We start from the raw sequence: 21,731 nt of genomic DNA on the forward strand, positions 1-21,731 counted from the left end.
CAGGCATGTGTGACATTAGTCTTTAATTGTGTAATCACAGACTCTTTCTCCTTTATAAATAAATAAAAGTTTGAGATTCTGAAAAAAGAACTAGAGTGTCTTTTAGCTGTGTGGGTGCCAATGAGGTCATGCTTGTGGATGCATCCCAAATAATGTCATGTAGTCAGTAGAGACAAGTACTTTCCATACCATCAGTTGGTTTGAGTGTATGTTTCACCTTAGTTCAAAGGCAGTCACTTCATAATCCTCTGTTTGGAACTTCAGGCTGCTCCTAGGATAGGCTGTGTGCTCAGGTGGAAGAAAAACAGCAGAAGTTAGAGAGCCAATATCAAATTGCTGAAATGACATCCTGGAGAGGGTGCAAAGTGTTGAGACATCCCATTGAAATCATTGTGTGGGTCCTTCTCTTTGAACTTTATAAATTTAGGAACTTTCTTCTTTTCATCCTTAAGACTTGTGGGAGTGCACTCTAAGTGTGAGTTTCCAGTGATGTATGTGATAAATGAAGGGAATTCCATTCAGAAATTTTCTTCCTCTCATTCCTTGCACTGAGTTTTATGGCATGAAGTTTCTCTACATGCTACATCTTTTTTTGTCTGTTCTCTTGGTTCAAATGCCTCCTGAACTCCTTCAAGGAAGACCTCCAGAGACCTTCACAGGATGAACAGTAACCTCTCATCCTTCTCTTGCAGATTCGCTACATTTCACAGACGCAGGGCTTACCAGCAGAGTACTTGTTAAGTGCAGGGACAAAGACCACGAGGTTTTTCAACAGGGATACAGACTCACCATATCCCTTGTGGAGGCTGAAGGTAGGAAGACATTCCCTTGTTTCTTTTACCTTGCAGTTGTTGGTAGGAAGTGAGGAGACACTCAGGTCACCTCAGAGCCTGAGTTTCTGCTTTTTGCAGTGCAGCACAGACATGGGGTGGGTACTGCCCAAGGTAAAACTGCCATCCCCAAAATTTGGAGAAAATAATGCACCTGCTTGGCAATGTAGGAAATTTAAGTCCAGAGTTGACCCTCTAAGTAGTCAATGATTTGGGGTGTAGTTGGCAGACTTTGCTCTAATATCTAACTCATTGTGAGGGGGGGAAAAAGGCAAGCATTTTAATTCTTCAGTCAAAACCTCCAGTAAAGCAGGTGAGCCCTGAGTGTCCTGTGCCAGGGGGTTTGGCTCCATGCTGTCCCTAAGGAGAGAGGCCAGTATGCTTCTGGCTGGGATGGCATGCTGTACCTCAATGCCAGGGTGGATGAAAGAGAGCCGCCATAGTTGGGAGGACCCTCAGAAGTGAAACAGAAGAGATAAATCACCTTGTGACATAAAAGATGTCACATAACCGTGGTGGAGATGGTGTAAATGGTGTCTGCTCAGGCAAGATGGTCCCTGATGAGGACCGGATGAGGCACATGTGGGAAGTGGCGCATAATCTGCAGCTGGTTGCAGGGCACTGTTGGTCAATGCCTGTGTCCTGTTTTGAGCAGACGCCAGATGATCATGAGGCAGAGACGGGGATTAAGTCAAAGGAAGCAAGAAAGTATATTTTCAACTGTTTGGATGATATGGCACAGGTAAGAGCATTGGTGAGTAGCCAGCAAGACTGTTTGCATGCTTTCCAGCAATACTAACAAAAGGGAATTATGGAAGTTCTTTGTGTATCCTATGCTGGGGCCAACTCCTGAAAAACACCAGGATTATGCCTATCAAATTCGCTGTTATGTGCTTCTTTGTAGGAATGACTGCACACAGGGGTATGTGTGCTGTAGTAAAGCAGCCTTGGAAAGTGGCTAAGGCATGTCTCTGAGTGTGGAAATCCTGCATTTTCTCTTGTCTCTCCACTGCTCTTCTGTATGACCACTGTCAGGTCACTTGCTTTCTCTGTGCTTTAATATTCCCATTTGTTAAAAAGTGACAGTGGAAATACCATGGCCACAGAAGAGTGTGCTGGCTGGGGGAAGAATGGGAGGTACTAATTCCCTATGTCAGTTCCATGTTGTTGTGAGAGCTAATCCCAGCATAGCCACTCCTGTGACAGTTTTTGCTGACAAACCAGTGTGGAAAACTGGCCCAACACCAGTGCTAAACTGGAGTTTTTGCTAGTAAGGTCTAGACATTGTAGCAAGTAAAACATGTGAGCATGCAGGAATGGAGGACTGGAATCTGAGGAGACCGGATAATTAATGAAATAATATAACAAGTCTTTATTTCCTGGCACCTGATACATGAATGGGACGTTTCTCATAAACCTACTGACAATTTTTATGTGTTTTATATATTTTTTTTGCTCATAGGACACATAGATAAGTATCTGATGGCACAGTATATGATAAACACTGTGATTATCAGAGCTTGCCTGCTACCACATGGAAGCTGTTCATCCTCAGTGGAGGGTGACTAAGTGTTTCATTAGCCACTGACCCAGGCGAGCTGAACACTTAGGAGTCAGTCTGGAGCTGTGACATGCACCAGCCAGATGAGCGGCCACCACGGAGCCTGGCGTGGTGTAGGAGCATCGGGGGGTAGGATGGTCGGGATGGACAGAGACGAGAGATCTCTGCAACCAGGTTGTGGAAATTGTGGTTTATTGCAGAGGGCCTGGGTGCAGGGCCCTGCTTGGAGCTGCCAGCTACAGCTCAGAGCAGGCCCCAGAGAAGAGAGGTGGAGAGAGGTTGAGAGGGAAAGAGAGTAAGAGAGTAAAAGGGGTAAGAGCGCAAAGTTCCCGTTACAATACAATAAATCTTCTGTGTTGAATATTCTGATTCTCCCTAACCAATCTAGTACAATATACAAATCCTATAGCATTTACATACAGCCTATGAGAATCACTACATTACCATACTGTGTTACATTTTAAACCCTAAAAACTACTCTTTGGACCCCTTCTGCCAAGCTAGTAGGGTCTGCCCTGACCCTTGGGCCTGTCTGCAAGCAGAGGGTGTTGTTTCATCAAAAGGGGATTACCTTCAGTCCACCACACCATTGTTTTCCAGTTGTTCAGTAACTAAGGTGTCTCAAAGCTTGCTCTCACTTCAATCTTGCTTATAGTTTCTGTATTCTCAAAATCTTTTGCCAGACAATCATATTTATAAGGCTTTCCTGTTTCAGTGTTTCCCAACAGCGTGGCTCTTCAGCAGCCACTCCTTTGGACAGGGAGCTGGCAGGGCGTGTGCTCCAAGGAGGAGTGAGCACTGTTTGCTGGAGACCTGACCATGTGCTCTTCCCCTTCAGCACTCACTCCTGTCCCTTCTCCTCTAGGTGAACATGACGACGGATTTGGAGGGCAGTGATATGTTGGTGGAGAAGGCAGACCGGCGGGAGTTCATAGATCTGCTGAAGAAGATGCTGACGATAGACGCGGATAAGAGGATAACCCCCATCGAAACTCTGAGCCACCCCTTTGTCACCATGACACACTTGCTCGACTTCCCTCACAGCACACAGTACGTGGCTTTTGTTCCCCTTGGGTTTTGAAAAGGAGAGCTGGTTGTGGTGGAGGCCAAGTGTATCTGAGGGGTTTTTAAGATGTTTAATTCCTAAGTTTTAATCTTTTCCTGCTTAGAAGCAAAAGATGATTGCCAACTCAAGGTTGCAGCAATTGTGTTGTAGGTGCTTGGCATTTAAAACGCTGCAGTGTGTGCTACATTAATTATGTAAATATTCAGTAATTACATATTTTTGCATTAAAATGCAGGAGAAATTATGCAATTAGTGCTGAAAGTATCAGTCTATTTCAAAGTAATATAGTTCTGATTGTTACTGGAGTAATCAACCTTATCTGCAGTGGGGAGCCAACCCTTCCCATCGTGCCAGGAGTCAGCTTGGGGCTGTTTGCTTTTTAAGGGAAGAGCTGATCTGCAGCAGGCTGTTACACAGGCATAAGCACCAGGATGAGGAGTTCAAATTTCAGCTTGGTTGTTGTCCACCTGTGTCACCTTAAATACCACGTTCTGACCTCATCTGACACATGTAGAATGAGGACGGGCTCCACTGCCTGATGGAGATGAGAAGTCACATCTTCAAGCCTCACTGCCCTTCTCCTGAGGCTGCATCACAGAGCACAGCAGCCTGAAATGCAGGGTACCTGTCCCCAGCCCACTGCCCATGTCCAGTTCACACAGGGACAAGCTTCTCAGGTGTAAGTGGAGAAGGCAGACACATAGTGGGAGTTTTACAAAGCATTCAAGACACTTAGCTTTGAACATCCTGCTTTACAGCACTTAGCAGATCCAGGTGCTTTCACAGGCTGTCCCTTCCCCTTGACAGGAGAACAATTATTGGCACAGTGCTGTACTTTCATTGGGTGCTATTTGCATGAGTGTTTTAAAGGCTGTCAGGAGCTCAGGTGCAAAATTAAAGGAGGCTGCTTGAAGAGCTGCAGAGCAACAGGTAACTGTGTCAGCTCCCCTGCCTGTATGGGTGGCTGCAGTATTTTGAGTTTGTTTAAGGTAGCTTTCCCCCTTTATAAGGAGCTGTAGCTGCCTTTTTGTTACATTTATCACAAGATAAGAGCATCTGCTTACCAGAAGGTAGTGGGTGCACGATCTGTGTAGACCCAGACTTAGCCTGCACAGCCATCTTTGTGCATTGTTACCTATAAATAGGTAGTAAGTGACAAATGAAAACAAGATGGGGCATGATTGTGTTAAACAGGAAAAAAGTTAAGTTTCACATAAAAAAAATTCATGAATAAAATATGACAGCAAAAATACTGAGTGAGCATCATAGACAAAAACCTTTTAATTTGCAACAGTCCTTCTGACTGTGCAAGAGCTGATTGTGTAAGATAGGAGAGATTCGTGAGCTAATGCATTGCCGTCAGAAATCTTTCCACTAACGCAACAGTCCATAACCACATCTTCATTTTTGAAGTGCTCACTTGTGGCTGCTCAGGCAAAGCCCCAGGAAGATTGAAAATATCATTGGGGCCAACAGCAGTGAGAATTTTAGCCAAATAAAGAACTGAGCATCACGTCTCTGAATACCAAGCGTGTGCCAGCCAGGTGTGTAACCCCACAAGCCCCTCCACGCTGGAAACAGTGACTGGCAAAGGGAGCAATAAGCTGTAACCAGCATGGCAAGTGGATGGAGCTTTTGTCTGTGATTACTTGTGCTTTACAGAGTAGAAACTTCAAAGCCTTGAAAGATGCAGGGAGCTGTAATCTCTCTTGGAAATAAATTGGGCAGCAGAAAAAGTGAGAATATATGGGAGCTGTAGCTTTCTGGGACAATCTCTGCTGTGGCACGTTTCAGAGAGGCTGCAAGTTCAAGCAGTGCAAGAGGGGCTGTTCTGCTTTCTTACAAGCAGACAGCAAAGTGAGCTTAGCTTCCCATTTCACATATTTAACTTCCTGGCTCTTAAATTGCTGAGTTCTCCTCAGACTTTCTGTCTGTTTTGCTTTGTCCCTGCTGATTTTTTCTCCCATCTTTTTTTTAAAGTAAAGCCAGAGAACTTGGTGTTGCATTAGTAGAGCTTACCTCTTGTTAGATAAAACCATTTGGTGACACACACTATTTACCATGTACAGAGCCTATACTCCTCCCAGTGCTTTCTTCTTTGTGCAGGGAGAATTATATTCATACTTGACTGAAAAGATGTGATCCAATATCCTTCTGTATTTATTTGATAAGTGTTTGATTTTGCTGGATGTTCTGTGACCAACAGGTATAGATCTGGAAGTGAATGCACATAATGGGCAGCTGTGCACAGTGTCCTGAGCCTGGCTTATCTGCAGGTTGTTCATGGCCCAGATCCAGTTACCAGGATATTACTTGTAGGATAAGAGAGGTGACCATTTGAGTAAGAGACAGGACAGGGATAAAAAGATCTAGGTCCTCTTCATCAACCTTAGGGATCATATAAGGTTTGAAGGGCCACTTTTTCTTAAAGTGATGTGAGGATATACCCCCTACCTCCAGCAGTTCAGCTCATTACACAATGGTCAGCACACAGCTGATTTTCAATGCTTGGAATTTCTCTTTCTCCATATTGGGATAATGAAAATAAAATACTACCTTTATATTTCTGAGGTTGTGTTTCAGACTCTTAGGTCACATTTGTAAAACCAGTTATTGTGGAAGAATTGTGGAAAACCTGTATTGGTTTTGAGAGATCAGAAGTGAGACTGTACTAAAAATACAGTGTTGCCCAGGTTCACTGTGTTGCTGTTTCTTAACCTTTGTATGCTTTGGTATTCTAATTAATGAAATATGGACAGTTTCATCTACCAGATGCCTGCTGTGCTCTAGCAATGTAGAGAGTATTTAATCTCCTTTACTGGGGCACAAAATAGGATACTTGTCAAAATTTCCATTGCTATATCAATAACATTTAAGGGAAAGGCAGTGTAGAGGAAGAAGCTGTAATCATTCCCCCAGAGATCCAGTTCTCAGTGTGAGATAACCTCAGAACCAGATTCCCTCAGGGCATTGAGGAATTTGCTTTGGAATAACTTTTTGATATTAATTGTCCCATTGACTGCAAGAGGAGATGTCATGCTTCAAGATAAGCATCTGCACAGGCGTTTAGCGAGACAGGGGCAATGTTTTAACTGCTTAGCTGGACTCAGTTCTTGGTGAACAACTATTTAAAAGGAGCAAGGATGACTTTTTAGGGGGTCTCAGTGATCAAGAACAGTAAAATTTTTCCTTGCAAAAGGCACATTAAACTATGCTTACGCTGAGGCAAAAAGCATGAGTATTCTTTTCCTCTCAGGCTCCATCATGAGGAAAAAAAAAGTTTTTCTTTTTTGCTCTCAGTCTCTTTCAGTCTTTTAATATAGCCACTTTGTATATCTTGCCCTGTCCCCTAAAGAGCAGCCACTTTGCTTGCTTTTGTGACCTGTATTGCAGTGCAGAGACCCGTGGGAGCACCCAGGAGTCCCAGGGCCGCTGCTCTCATCTTGGCCTTCTTCAGTGCAGTGTTACTCTGACTCTCACAGTTAAGAGAGACCTGCACAAAAATTGCAAAGGGCTTTGAGAGCCTAGAAAGTGCTAAGGCTGCATGGAGACCTATTGCAGGGTCCCTGTGATGAACTCTAATCTGTGTGAGTCGCTTGGTTGATTTTTCTGTGCCTTCCTTGCCCCCCTTTCCCCGCGCAGTGTCAAGTCCTGCTTCCAGAACATGGAGATTTGCAAGCGGCGGGTGAATATGTACGACACGGTGAACCAGAGCAAGACACCATTCATCACCCACGTGGCCCCAAGTACATCGACCAACCTGACCATGACTTTTAACAACCAGCTCAACACAGTCCACAACCAGGTGAGGCCATCAATCACAAGCAGCCAGCGCTTGAAACATTTATGTCAGGAGGGCCTAGAAGATGAAAAGCAAAGTAGCATCCCATTTAACATGCCTGCCAAAAGATGGTGCCTTTCTGCTCTCCTTCCTCTGCTCCTCTCCTCATTCTCTTTTCTACAGGCAAGCAGTAATCTTGTGACATTTTGTGTGACGGTGAAATGTTGCCCTCGTTGTTTATGTTGTTGTTGGGGTGATAAATCCTGCTTACTTGGGAGGTTGCTATGGGGAAAAGCTCATTAGTCCCTTAATGCAGCAAGCAGTACTTCACTCTCTGGGTCAGGCAGAAGTATTTGTGATCTTACAGCTCTTCTTCAAATTGGCATTGAAGTAAAATGAATTTAAACCCTCTGTAACAGACCCAAGAAAGAAGAGTTTAGTGATAATATTTATTCTTATCTCTCATTGCTTTTACTCCAGGGACCGCAGTTGGTGTGGGGATCATGTGCATGTGCCCCCACTGTGAACACACTGCACTCCAGTTTGGTGGGCTCTGGCTTTATAATCATGCTTTGTATTAGTTTGACTTGCCCCAGTGTTGGGGGGTGCTGCATTAATAGATTGTATGTGGCTAAGTTGTTTGCTGTGGTACTGTATTGCAGCAGTGAAAGGAAACTCTTCAGGGAGAGCAGTCTAGGAGACTGAAGCTCGTGAAGTAGCTGCTGCTTTGAGGCCTTTTGGGAACAGGCTGCTCAAGATTCATTCTAGAGAGTGCAGGTGGCATTACAGAAAGGAAGGGAGCTAAAGGAGTCTGTAGATGTGCAGGATGCTCCTGTGTCAGTGAGAAAACCAGACTTCTTGACTCAGGTCTTGATACATGTGATCACAAAAGGTCTTTTAAAACAACTCAGGCAGGCACAGACAGAGATAGCTCATGACTTGGTGTGAGAGGGTACTAGTTACAAACACCAGTTTCCTTCCTAGGCTGTTTCTGAGATGCTGACTAAAGAAATGCATGCTATGTGCTCCCCTAGGCCCCGTCTGCAGGGCAGAGACACTGCTTGTACCACAGTTACTTGTAGGAAAGGCAGGCTTGCTTTCATTTCCTCGCATTTCACTTGATATTAAGATCAGCTGTTGGCTGGGGAGTTCCATGGTCATTTCTGAATTCTCATAAGGGGTGTGTGTTCTGAGCAGAACCAGTATGCCCAATGTTCCTAGAAGAATTGGCAGAAATATTTCCAGGAAGGGTGTTTTAATTTGAACAAGGTCTAAGCCTTTCACAATTCTTTTCAACATACCACTTGTCTTGGCTTTCTTTCGTTTCTTGCCTCTGCAATATATCTGGGGATTGCCTCCTTCCAATTATGGCTTATGAGATTACAAGTTTGGGAGCTACTGTGGTTGCTCTCAATGTGTTGCACAGGAGAGCAGATTGCACTGCCCAGCCCCTGCATTGAGAGGAGATGAGGAGGAGGAAATATTTTGTTGTCACATCCTGCATGGCTGTGGCAGTGCAGTGTAGGTCCAGTGCAGTGCAAAATGTTTAGTCTGCTCTCTCCTGCACCTTGATTAAAAAGCCTCCTCCTGGGTTCATACATTCATCATGAGAAAGTGCTGTCTGACCCATCTCCAGCAGTGTTGCTGGCATGTTTGGACAAGGGAAGGATGGGCTCTGGTCTGGTAATGTCTGCTAAGAATATATTTGGAGCAGTGGCAGAGCTGTTTAGTTGACTGCAACTGTTAGACTCAGTCCAAATAAACAAAATTTTAAAAAAGTCTTCAGATTTCTAGATTTTTGCAGAACTCTGGGTTGATATTCTTGGCTTTGAAGCGTCTCCAAATGGACTTTCTGCTCTAAGAGATTTTAAAGACAATTCAAACGAAGTTTGGACTTTGCAAGTATTTGCATTACCTCCTGTTACGCCTTCTGATTACTTCAAATTCCAAATGTAATCCAAGGGGCATGTGCCATCTTAGATACAAGGTATCTAAGGGGAAAGGCCAGAATGGATTTTCCCTCTCAGGATGAGATTTCACAGGGTGTGGAGGTGCTGAGTCTGTTTTACCTAAGAGATGTGAGTAGCTTCTGGAGCTGTGTACATGACAAGTGAACAGTGCGATTTGTGGATAGCAACATTTTCTGAGCCTGTCCTCGTCCTGCTGCAAATCAGAGGCAGTTGGGTGAGAGATGGGGCTGCAGCTCTGCTGTAGGGGATGTGCTGTCTCTGGGCAGTATGGCTGGAGGTCCCATGGCATGGTACAGCACTGGCACACTCGGGCAGATTGTGATCCTTCCCCCAGCACTGCCCTTGTCTCTTTACTCCTCAGCATCCTGTTCTACCCCTTGTTTGCTGTTTTGGTTTGCTTTTTATTTTATCTTACACTACTTTACTTCATTATTTTTTTGGATTTTGCTTCTTCCAGCCTACCCATCTCCCTCATTTTTTTGTTTGTTTGTTTTTTTTTGTTTTAATTCCCGTCATTCCTTTAGACCACCAACCTGGCTCCCACCTCCTCCAGTGCCACTATTTCCTTAGCCAACCCCGAGGTCTCCATACTAAATTACCAATCTGCACTCTACCAGCCCTCAGCGGCGTCCATGGCTGCGGTGGCCCAGCGGAGCATGCCCCTGCAGACGGGAACGGCGCAGATCTGTGCCCGGCCAGACCCCTTACAGCAAGCCCTCATTGTCTGCCCTCCAGGCTTCCAAGGTAAGGGACAGCCTCACCACGCCTTGGCCTGCTGCTTTGTCCAGCTCTTCTTGGAAAGGAGTTCCTCAGTGCAGGTCAGGTGGCAGAAAAAAGGCTGGACCAGTAAATCAGAGCAGCAAGGTTGTTGTTGCGTTGGCAGAGGATCTTGCAGGCACTTCGGATATCCTGAGTTGGAGGCAGCTGATACTGAGAAGGGGCTGGGGGCTCCCTTTTCATTCTTTGCCCTGAACAAAGTTTAGGCTCTTCTGCCATACTTTGGTAAACTTGAAAGCTTTCCCACACAATACCAGTAAATCAGTAGATATGTATGGAATGGGTCGTGCTGTCACATTTCAATGACTTCACTGCTGGAAAGGGAACTCATGAGGGTAATGCAGTAGGGAGCGTGCTGCTTGTGGATATGAGGGTTCTCCCCCATAACAGATGCCATGACCATTTATGAGGGCAATTCCCTCAGCTCCAGCCCTGCTGCAAACAGCTCTGCTTGTGTATACTAGTGGTAGGAACTATTGTCAAACAACTTGGGAGATGCTCTGTTTTAACCACTTGTCCTTCTGTTAACTTTACATGCTGTTGCAATTTGGGAAAACTTGCCAAGTGTCTGTAGGAAGTGGTCTAAATAGACCTCAGTTCAGCTGGTGCAACTTCTGCTCTTCATATCTACAAGCCTGTCTGTGCATTAGTCTCCAGGCACTTGTTAAATGTTCTGCAAGATTATCAAAGCTCTTTTGAACTAGAGAAGTTTAGCTAGACCTCTTCAGCGTAGTTAAAATGCATCTCAAGGGTTTGACTTCAGAAGTGGAGGATGTAAGAGACCATCCTCAGCTTGCTGCTTTGAGAAGGCTCCAAAGGAGAGGAGGCAGCACAGGCTGTGCCATGCACTGAGGTGCTGGAGAGGGAAGCTTCCTCCAGCTCAGTAAGGCTAATGTGGGGCTCAGCCACCAGTGACTGGAGTTTGGGGTATGCTAGGGCCTTTCAAATATAAATCCCAAGAAACTGAGAAAATCATCTGTCCCCATCAAGGCTGAGGGAATGTGGAGTTCGGAATTCCCAGCCCACTTTGGTGTAAAGAGAGCATTCTCCTATAATAAAGGCTGATAAAGACCATTTCTTCTTGTTAAAACAGAGAATATGGGGAAGAGCAGCTGTTCACTCCCCTCTTTTCTTTTCTGCCTGTGCACATTGTATTGCAATATTTCCCATGCTTGAGGTACCCAACTTAGCTAATTTCTTATTGCCTTCAGAAATGTTTTTTCTGCACCCTTATACCCATATAATTTTTGTGAGCATTTGATGGACATTTTTGGGCCGGGGTGGAACAGGTGGCACTCTGATAGCTGATTATTCAGAGGAACTGAACACTGCAATTTAAGTGGACATTGGGAAGTGCCTTTAGGCTCCTCTGAGAGCCAGCCCCTGTTGCTGGCAGTGCTGCTGGTGGCTCATGCTGTCCCTTGTGTGCTGCTGGAACAGGGTTACAAGCGTCCCCTTCGAAGCACGCCGGGTACTCGGTGCGGATGGAGAACGCCGTCCCCATTGTCACCCAGGCTCCTGGGGCCCAGCCTCTTCAGATCCAGCCAGGACTCCTCGCACAGGTAAGGAATGCTAAAGGCACTGAGCTCAGCAGGTATTTACTTTGTTGTTTGGCTCTTGGAGGCTGAGGAGAGAAGCTTTCTCTGAGGGCCTTCTGTGGTGCAGTTTGGAAATTTGGGCAACTGTATGTGGGTCTGCACCTTTCTCTGAGATGTCAAAATCTCCCCCTGCTCATTGTTCAGCTCAAAGACTATGTCAGAGTTGCAAAAGCCACTGGAAAAACCCTTTTTCTTTCTGCTTTTCTAGTGAACTCAGTGGGAAAGTCTCAGGGAAAGCAGGGCCAGGCCTCTGCTGAGAAGGAACCTATAATAACTTCCTGCATCCTCCTGAACTCAAAATCTTGGGGGTAGTTTGCAGCCAGATGCACCAGTTTGCACCAGCCACTGGTGAATTGCATGTTGCTGATAAATACATTTCATGCTTTAAGTTTTCACCATTCTGTTTTATGAGGACCTCTGCTCATGAGGTATGAGAGAGATATAGGAGGCAGAGGCAAGGGCCCCACACTCAAGGAGCTCTCCTTGTCAGCAGTTCTTATTGGCACAATTCTCTGAAATGTTCTCACAGGAAAAGCATGGTTCCTCCTTAAAAAAAAAACAAACAGGAATGGGTATTACTGATTACAGGCACATCCTCAAGGGGTACCCCAGCTCCTCAAACCAGAGCAGCAGTTCATTCCTCCTTGTGCAGGCTTCAGTGAATCTGCCTGCCTCAGGTGTTTTTGAGCTGGCACTATGGTACCTCTGCTGATACCAGACAGGGAAAAAAACCACCTAGTATACTAAAACTAAGTTGTGCAAGCTGGAAAAGATGACCACCTAGTTACAAAGGCACGTCTCTATCTCAGGCTTGTTTGATCTGCCATGCCAGCATATTCATATGCAGTCAGGAGCCAGCAGACTTCATGGTTTACACCTGTGTGTTGCACTGCTGGGGTAAGATTGTTGGTGCTCTTGCCTTCCTTTGCCAGCCTCCAGTCACATTTATCTGGTAAAGATAGATCAAAATGCAACTTGCAGCCTGTGTGATTTCCATCAGCACTGCCCCTTCCCAATAGAAGAGCCTTTGTCAGAGAGCTGTCTGAAACATCAAACCAATCTCTGCTGCAGCCTGTTGTAACAAGTGACATGGGCCACCACCCTTGTTTGGTGGGAAAGAAGAGCCTAAGAGGCAGGGAGACAAAAGTCATGGCAAAGGAAAGAGCAGTCTGTGCAGGCTCAGTGGCTGGCCCCTCTTGCTTGTGCAAGAAGTCAGCCAGGACAGTGAGTGAAGGAGGTCACAGAGCTAGCTTTACATGCCCCCACCATCCTGCCAGGCCTCCTGTGGTGTGCTGTCCTTTGGGGCTTGAAGGGGTGAGGGTTGGATGTGAAACATCTCAAAGCAGGATCCTGAATGATCTCAGTACCTCCTGCTCCTTCTTTCTTCTCGTGGTGGCTTTGCTGGGCTCTATGCAAGTGAGGAATGTTTGGTGGTAAAGCTCTTCCTGAGCACCCTCCTGCCCACAGGTCACCGATTTCAGTGCCACGTGAACACCTGTTTCATGGGCATCCCATTTCATACCTTCTGCTGACATCTCATTCACTGTCACTTCCAAAGGGGAGTTCTGGCTGTTTCTGAGAAACACTCCTCACCTGCACAGACTTTTAATTTTTGATGCAATAAAGGAGAGGAGATGTGCCTGTTGCTGTGCCCATTTGTCTCGCGCGGTGAGAAATGCGAGCTGTCTCTGAAGGCAGGGTGCTCTGATTGATGCCCCTGGCATCTGGTGTCCGTGGGCCTCGCTCGGTTTGGGCTGAGCAGCTGGCCTGATAAACAAATCTGTACCCAATTCCAGTTTCCTGAATGGAAAAACACAGCTTCTTTGTGATGCATTGTAGTCACATCTGATCTTGGCGGCTGCGTGTCGCTCTCCCAGCCGAGAGCTGTTCCTCTCATGCACAGCTGCTTATCTAATGCTCTTCAGCCTGGGTCATGCAACTGCTGTGGATGCAAGAGGGAGCAGTGCCTCCAGAGCCCCCTTCTGTCTGTGCCCTGCTTTATTTGTCCCACTGATGAGGCATGGTGCTGCTCCTTGTGCTCCCAGCACTGTGAAGTGCTCTCAGGCTTTCTCCCCATGTGCCCAGCACGTGGCACGGGTTTCTGTGTTTGCACTCCTCAGAATGCCTGTGGCTGATAAAGCCTTACTGCATCCCAGTGCAGCTGGCATCCAGTTCCCTGTGCATTTTGTACAGGACCAGATGTCCCAGATGAGGGACAGAGGGATCCAGGCAGGAGGCACTGACAGAGCTTGAGCATTGTGTCTGGCAGCTGTGTGTCTGCAACCTGTGGCACGGAGCTAGGCCGTGCAAGGCAGAGCAAGCAGCCTGCAAGATGCAGGGTCAGTGGCTAAAGTTACTTGTTTGTAACTTCCCTGGGTCTCCTTTCATCCTTTCAAGCAAGTGTGGTCCACATACTGTATGCACAGAGACCAGTGAAAAGAGACTGATCCTGTTTTTACTCACAGCTCACTGCGGCTTCAGATCTCAAAAGAGGCAAATCTGTACAGTTTTCCAGTGGCTTCCATGGTGTGACCTAGAACTGCCCCCTGCCCTTGAATAACACCCTGGATTCTTGATTTTCTATCCTTTTAACTACTTCCCAGCAACACTTCCTACAGAGGTCCTGCCACTGGCTTTCAAAATGTTATTCTGTTAGTTGTTTCTCCATGTCTGGACTACAGTCTTGGTCCCTCCAGGGGACCCACAGCTTCTGAGGACAAGGGTCAGAGCATTGCTTCACCACCCCACCAAAATCTCATAGTAATGCAGTGACTGGGAGCAGGCTGCAGCTGCCAGGACAAGCCTTCCATGTGTAAGCACAGCACACAGTGCTAGTGGATCAGCCTAGACAAGTCTTATCTGCAGATTAAATGATTCAGTGGTCCTTACCTAATAAGTGAGGAATTTGTGCCTAGGCCCTGACACTGCATCTAAATTTATGCACTGCAGTCGGACAAGGAGCTTAGATTTGTTCCATTCCCTTCCTGAAAAGGGAGGAAGCAATTCTGTCTGCAAGTAAATCCAGGTACTCCCCTGGGATTGACTTCAACAGTAGTTCAGTCTCCTCTTTTAAAGCAAAGCTGAGGTAAAAAGAGAAAAGAGAATAATAAGAAGGCTTTTTTCTTTCCTGATCTTTTTGTGCCTTTGCCTCATCCTTTTACCTGCTCCAAGTATCACCAGTCTATGTTTGTGGCTCCCTAGATGAAGGGCTCTCAGGAGCCTTGTGACTCTCCCTCCTTTGCAGATGTTGCTGACAGGCCTCACTATAGCAGCCTTTTCATGTAACTCAGCAACACAAAAAGTTACAAGATGATCAAACTTCAGAGTGGAATTGGGAAAAAATGTTTTTTTGCAGGGTGGGTTGTTTTGGGGTTTGTGTTACTGGGGGACAGGAGGGAATCATGGGGACAGTTAACACAATCCTTGTAAGGGTGGGAAGGGGGACAAATGCATGCCTGGAAGAAGCCTCCCCTCAAATTTGGCCTCCTTAGAGCAGTGAGATAACACAACACAGACCCAGTACAGTAGTGCAGGTTGGGACTAAGGTGGTACCCTTGAGTTCCTCAGCCCAGCAGCAAAAAGCTTCCAGAGCCACATTCGGGCAGCACATAGCTATGAAAGTTTCCCATTTCCAAAAAGCAATCATCTGACTTGCCTGGAGTCACTGGAGCAGGACAACCTGAGTCATGCCTGTGGCAGCACAGCTGGAGGGGTGATTGCATAGCAGAATGATGGCTCAGCTCAAATGGCAGAGACTTTCTACCCTCTGAGAGGGGAAAAAGTTGGAGAACACATGGAGAGGATGGGTATGCAATGTGTAGCTGTGCATTACTTGAGACAGTAAGCTGGCTGTATAGAAAGGGGAAATTAACAATGGAGCCATAGTGTCCAGCTGGTGTGGAGAGTCAAAATTAGAAGGCACTAAAAAATTTGATGTTTGGTTAGAAATGCCAACAAGTTTTGATCCCTTCGATTCCCTGTTTAACCTAAAACACAGCTGTTGCTTTGTATGGCAAGGATTTTTTTGCCCCCTCCTTTGCATTTTCTATATTTATAACTATTCCTGCTTATACTGTGGTTTCCTGACAGTGACTAAGAGCCATGTAGCATGACCATGATCACTATGAGAGTCGCCAGATGAGTGTGGACCATCTCTCACATTCAGTACTTTTGATGCTTTTTGCTAAGGAATTGCTTTCTCTCTGTCTGGCAGCAAGCATGGCCCAGTGGCACTCAGCAGATCCTGCTCCCTCCTGCCTGGCAGCAGCTGACCGGGGTGGCCACCCACACGTCTGTCCAGCACGCCACCGTCATCCCGGAGTCCATGGCAGGCACCCAGCCGCTGGCAGACTGGAGGTAAACTGGGGAGGCTCGGGGGAGCCCTGAAGCACCCACAGGGGCTGGAGGAGCCATGAGAGCTGGGGCCTTGCTAGGCTGCAGGGCTGGGGGGAGAAGGGCGGCAGCCTGTGACACTGTCTGATAGCTGTGGGAGACTTCTTTGCTCCATGGCCTTGGAGTGGAACGCTGTGCCCACACCACTCCTTCAGTCTGTTCCATGGGGAAAAGGCTCTGTCCTGGGAAGGCTGGGAACCCAACAGGCCCACACCACTCCTTCAGTCTGTTTCCTGGGGAAAACGCTCTGTCTTGGGAAGGCTGGGAACCCAGCAGGCCCACACCACTCCTTCAGCCTGTTTCCTGGGGAAAACGCTCTGTCTTGGGAAGGCTGGGAACCCAGCAGGCCCACACCACTCCTTCAGTCTGTTTCCTGGGGAAAACGCTCTGTCTTGGGAAGGCTGGGAACCCAGCAGGCCCACACCACTCCTTCAGTCTGTTTCCTGGGGAAAACGCTCTGTCTTGGGAAGGCTGGGAACCCAACAGGCCCACACCACTCCGTCAGTCAGTTCCTTGGGTAAAACGCTCCATTGTGGGAAGGCTGGGAAACCCAGTAGGCCCTGGAGGAGAGGGTGGTGGGAGGCTGTGTGGAGGAGCCTGCCGGTTGCAATCTCACCGTGTGCCCGTGTCCCCGCTGCGCAGGAACACGCACGCCCACGGCAGCCACTACAACCCCATCATGCAGCAGCCCACGCTGCTGGCCAGCCACGTGGCCCTGCCCGCCGCCCAGCCCGTCAACGTGGGTGTCGCGCACGTCATGCGCCAGCCGCCCACCGCCGCCTCCGCCAGGAAGAGCAAGCAGCACCAGTCGGCTCCACGGTGAGTGCTGGGGCTCCCAGCCCGGCTCCTTCTGACCTGCTGGCAGCAGGAGTGATTGCTGACACCTGGGGGGCAAAACAGGTTTAGTTCCACAGCCAGAGAGGGATTAGATCACACATTCTGTGTTGGGGCTCTCTGCTGCCTCACGTCTTTGGTACCCAGGAGTTGTTTTATACCCAGTGAGCATCATTTTGTGTGGGAGATAGTGGCTGGAGAAGATGCAGAATGGGAGGCTCAGGCCCTGTTCACACAGCTTGTTTACTGTTTTTTACTGTTTGTTACTGCAATTACCCAGAGCCTTGTAGTTAAGATGATTTAAAAACATAACCATATTCTCAGGTCAGTGTGACGCAGTGCCCAGTTGCCACACCTGTTCTTCCCATGTCCTCTGGAAGAAGCACTCCTGAGGTGCAGTGTTGCAGCTTGAATTGCTGCTGGTAAAGACCAGGGTCAAGAAGCAAAAAAGGCGTTTGCATAATATCCGTAGATATTTAATTCAGCCATGCAGTGAGATGTTCTCCTCTCACACAGCCGCTCCCCCCCCACCAAGGTCCTGCTCTCTCCCGCAGGGGCCTCCTGGCTGACCTTGGTCTCCAGGCAATATCAAGGTGAGGCCCAGTCAGGGAAAAGGGAGGGAGAGCCTCAGGAACACCTCTCTTCAGGAACAGGGGAAGGAGCCAGTGGGGTGTAACTTAGGAGAAGCCCCTCCGGGGCCTCCACAGTGCAGCACATGCACCTTGAGGAGGCTGCATCTTCAGGAGCCTGTGCCTGATGTGCACACACAAGATCTGCCCTTTCAAAAGCAGTGGGGTGATGCCAGTCTTCTGACCTTTACTGCCACAGGGAGTGTAGGACTTTAGGCCACCTGAGCTCTCCAGCTCCTAACATAGGTCCTTAGCCCCTGTGTTCAACAGTCCCACCAGCAACAGACACCCATTATTATACCCTGGCCTTATTACAGCTATGGCAGCATAAACCAGGGAGCATTTTATAAGGCTGTCTCATACAGAGCAGTCCTTAGCGTCTGTCATCTCTCAGTAGGACCATTTGGCTCTGGAAGGAGTAGAAACTCTGGGGTTTCTTGCACAGCTCCGATGGTAGGATGGTTGCAGTGCCTGTCACAGCACTGTAATCCTGTTCAGAGGACAAGGTTCATCAAGATGTATGTGCAGCTGCTCTGGAGAAGGTCCTCTGGGCTGTGCAACTAGCACACTTCTTTTTTTAAATCAAAAAACACAAAACAGTACAGGGGAGAGAACCAAAATGGGTCACCACTTGTGCAGTGGCAAAAGCTTGAGCTTGTGGTTTTCCTGGGTGACTGGACTGGTGCCAGAGTGGCTCTGAGTTCACAACCAGTTCAACTCAAGTTAAGAGGCCACTATTTAAATCCTACCCATTTATCTGCTCTCTAATGTTGGATTTACTTTGGGTGGGCTCCAGCTGTCTTAGTCTATTCATAACATAGAGAGGCAGCTCTGTCCCCAGCTAGCCAGCAAAAGAGAGTGCCTGTGTCAGCCAGTGTGCCTATGCAGGGCCTCCCCTCTCCTGTCACTTCAGGGTGGGGTGGCTGTGTCCAGGAGGAATGGGGCACTCTCAGAGCAAAGAGATTCTACAGCTTCATTGACTGTGACTCTTTTTGTGCCAAATGAGGAACCGTGCTCCTTTGGAGAGGAGGGTGCTCCACGCTGCTCATTGGTATTCAAAAAGCACTTTGAATGCTACTGTGCAGCCATTTGTTATGCAAAAGAGCCTGTGTAAGTTGGTGTAGTGTGATATACTGCCAGGGTGACTTCCTTTTGATGGATGCCACCTATTCCTTTTGTTAGCTTTCGGGCCAGGCTGAACATGCAGCCCAGGCCCCACTGTAGAACAAAACCAGAACTTCGGGGTTTTCTTCGTTTTTGAGTCTCCAGATGTTGTGCAATAGCAAAAAGAAACACAACCAAGAAAGGAAGTGTGGGAAATGAGTGAAATGGTCTTTAGTCAGTGTGCTTTGGTAAATAACCCAATCTGTAGACCCACACTGCACTGTTTGGCTGATAGTTTTGTGTTTGGATCCCTGATCCAAGTGTCACTTTTCCAACTGGTCAGGCAGGCAAGCTGAAGTAGGAAGACTGGGAATGTTTCTCTACTGTGTAATAAATATATAGTTTATTTCTTTCTGATTTATATATGTTGTATGCTGCTTCACACAGGAATGAAACTGAGTATATGTCCTCCCATCTGCCTGCTCTAATCCATGGGACACCACTGTCCTAGAGGATAAAGTATTGAGCAGGAAATGTTCATTGAAAAAGATAAATTGCTTAAACAGCAATTCATTTTTGTTTGAAAAAGCAGTTTTTCTGATAAGTGTTTGTAGTTTTCCACAACAAATTCTAATTTTATCTCTTTTTTTTCTGGCCAAAAAGTATCTGGTTGTGATGCATCCATGTAGGATGCAGGAGGAAGGATTATCATTTGGATGGTTCTTCCTCCTATGTCAGCCATGCTGTGCCTGCCTTTGTTCTGTAGGTCTGGGCTTTGTGGCTGGCCTTTACCCTCCCAGTGCAAGCTCCTGAGAAGCAGCAGTTCTTATCTGGAAATTTCCAGGGAAAACAAATTTGAATTTTTTATTAAAATAAACTACTTTTCAGGCAATTACATGAATAAGTGATGCAAGGCACTGTCTTCTTTGAAGAAGTTTGCAGTTTCCCTAGACTCCATAAATCAGCGCTACTGACCCAGAGACCAGGACTCCCAAACCACGGCAACGGGCGACTCGATCATGCAGATTTGTAACCAACTAACACTTTCCCCCTTTCCAGCAATGCATCCACATATGAAGTTTCATCCTCCCAGTCCATCAGCTCGCCCCAGCGGTCGAAACGCGTGAAGGAGAACACGCCTCCCCGCTGTGCCATGGTGCACACCAGCCCTGCCTGCAGCACCTCGCTGACGTGCGGCTGGGGCGACGCGGGCGGCGGCGCGCGGGAGCGGCAGCGGCAAACCATCGTCATCCCCGACACCCCCAGCCCCGCCGTCAGCGTCATCACCATCAGCAGCGACACGGACGAGGAGGAAGAGCAGAAGCATGCACCCACCAGGTGAGCTGCTGCTGCTCTCTGCTCTTCTCGGTGTGCAGGGCAAGGAGAGAGGGGTGTGGAAGTGACCAGTTTGTTGTTGTTGGAATGGCTCCTGAGGTATTAAAAGTCTTTCTAGCCCCACGCTCGAACAAGTTGGGATTCGTCAGCTCTGGTTTTCAAGGCTGTTCATTTTCTATTTCTGTTTTCAGACTTATAGAGGTCTGTTCAGCAGGTTGAGTTGAGGCACACTCACGGCCCTCAGGGTGGTGTTACCTTTTTATACTAAAACCTACATGTACTTTATTTACAATAATTTTCCAATACCTATCATCTATGTTAGACAGTCTGTCTCTACTCTAAACCAATCCAAAAGTGCCAACATCACGGCAGAAGATGTAGGACAAGAAGAAGAAGGAGAAAGACAGAACACACCCAGATTCCTCCATCTTGCCTCCTGAACCACTGTTCTAAACACCCCAAAATTCTACATTTTCACCCCATGATGAATTCACCATCATTCTATTCAAACTCTTGTGGCTTGTAACTCTTTACACAAAGTTGGTACTTGTTTCCATGGGTTAAAATCCAAGGCACAGGTGTCTTTGACTCCTTGCCAAGGTCTCTGAGCTCCCTGCCAGGGTCTCGAGTCCTCCAGGGCAGCCAGAGGAATGTCCTGGGTTCCAACAGGGGCTATGTTTGCATCTCATCAGCCAGATTGTCTTTGATTTGTGAGGAAAATGACGAGCTGAGGACTCTGCAGATTCAGGTGATGCTCCCTTCTGTGCTGTACATCTGCTGTGTTGCCTTGGAGAAGTGGTCTCTCCTTACCATAGTATGTCATCTGTAAGAGGAAAGACCAGTTTTCTCTGTCTCCTTTTTGTGGAAAGAAGACTTTAGGCTTAAGCTAGCCTGTGGTGATGAGCCTCTGTAAGTTAGACATCTGTTTGAAACAAGGAGAGAAAGAAGGGCTTAGAAGGAAGGGACCTTAAATTTGCCTTTTCTCTTTTTAAGTGGTCCAGACATCTGTAAAGAGCATTAAATGACATCTTCTATATGTTTCTTCCATGATTTCTTTTAAAAGCTCTCAAAAACAGTGGTTCTGTCATAAATACTCAATAATGATAAATATCTTGCAAGATAATTGCTCGATCTTGATTGTGTTGCCAAAATATTCTTGAATATAGTAAAACTGGCAGAAACTGCTTTCTGTCTGACTCTGCAGAGAGGCATAGATGAGGCTGGAAAGTGGGGGCTGAGTTTGCTCCTCAGAGAATTAACTCATCCGAGTGAGCAGCACGGCCCAGGACTGATGCCATTGTTGATCATCCCTTGTGGAGCAGAAAACTTAATTTTCTAGGACTGTCCTTTCAGCACCTTTCATCACATGCAAGTGCTCTGGGTTTCCCATCTGATGCCAGTCACAAGATGTCACTCTGCTTTATAAGATGTAGAGAAGTAGCTTTGCAAATAGCTGAATAATTATACCATCTCTGTATTGGTAACTGAGGCAGGAAACTTTTAACCTTATCATTCCAGTGTTGTTGAGAGAGGATTATTTTTTTACTTACTTAGAACACACTCCATGCAGATTTTCCTTTAATCACCAGAGATACCGCTCTTTATCTCTGCATCTTTGCAGTGTGGTGATAAGTGAAGCCTGCAAATGTGCACAGAGCAGATGTGACACATTTGGCCTCCAGGAGCTAAGAATCTGTTTTAAAAAGCCATATGATTCAGGCTGCAATTTCAACATGCTTCCCAACAGCCATCACTATTTCCCATTCCTCTCTCTGTGCTAGTGAAACCACTGGGCAGTAAGGGCTCAGTGCCTCTCAAAGTCAGCCTTGCCATGAATGCAGTGGTTCACAGGAC

The 21,731-nt window shown here is 47.0% G+C and overlaps 1 protein-coding gene across 6 annotated transcripts in view; it reads left to right on the forward strand.

The window, feature by feature from the left end:
• The window catches only part of HIPK2 (homeodomain interacting protein kinase 2), a 138,392-nt gene that overhangs the window by 93,699 nt on the left and 22,962 nt on the right, over window positions 1-21,731 (forward strand). For 3 of the 6 annotated variants that reach the window (XM_074539032.1, XM_074539035.1, XM_026790789.2), the window contains exons 4-12: window positions 693-812; window positions 1,486-1,584; window positions 3,257-3,441; window positions 7,100-7,262; window positions 9,733-9,952; window positions 11,426-11,547; window positions 15,797-15,939; window positions 16,618-16,794; window positions 19,602-19,880. In XM_074539032.1, coding sequence (XP_074395133.1) covers window positions 693-812; window positions 1,486-1,584; window positions 3,257-3,441; window positions 7,100-7,262; window positions 9,733-9,952; window positions 11,426-11,547; window positions 15,797-15,939; window positions 16,618-16,794; window positions 19,602-19,880 — 1,508 coding nt within the window. The remainder of the gene's footprint in view (window positions 1-692; window positions 813-1,485; window positions 1,585-3,256; window positions 3,442-7,099; window positions 7,263-9,732; window positions 9,953-11,425; window positions 11,548-15,796; window positions 15,940-16,617; window positions 16,795-19,601; window positions 19,881-21,731) is intronic. The other 3 variants (XM_074539036.1, XM_074539034.1, XM_074539037.1) reach the window with 3 other exon arrangements.

The sequence above is a fragment of the Zonotrichia albicollis genome, chromosome 4 (assembly GCF_047830755.1).
Source record: "Zonotrichia albicollis isolate bZonAlb1 chromosome 4, bZonAlb1.hap1, whole genome shotgun sequence".
In the NCBI taxonomy this organism is placed as follows: Eukaryota; Metazoa; Chordata; class Aves; order Passeriformes; family Passerellidae; genus Zonotrichia; species Zonotrichia albicollis.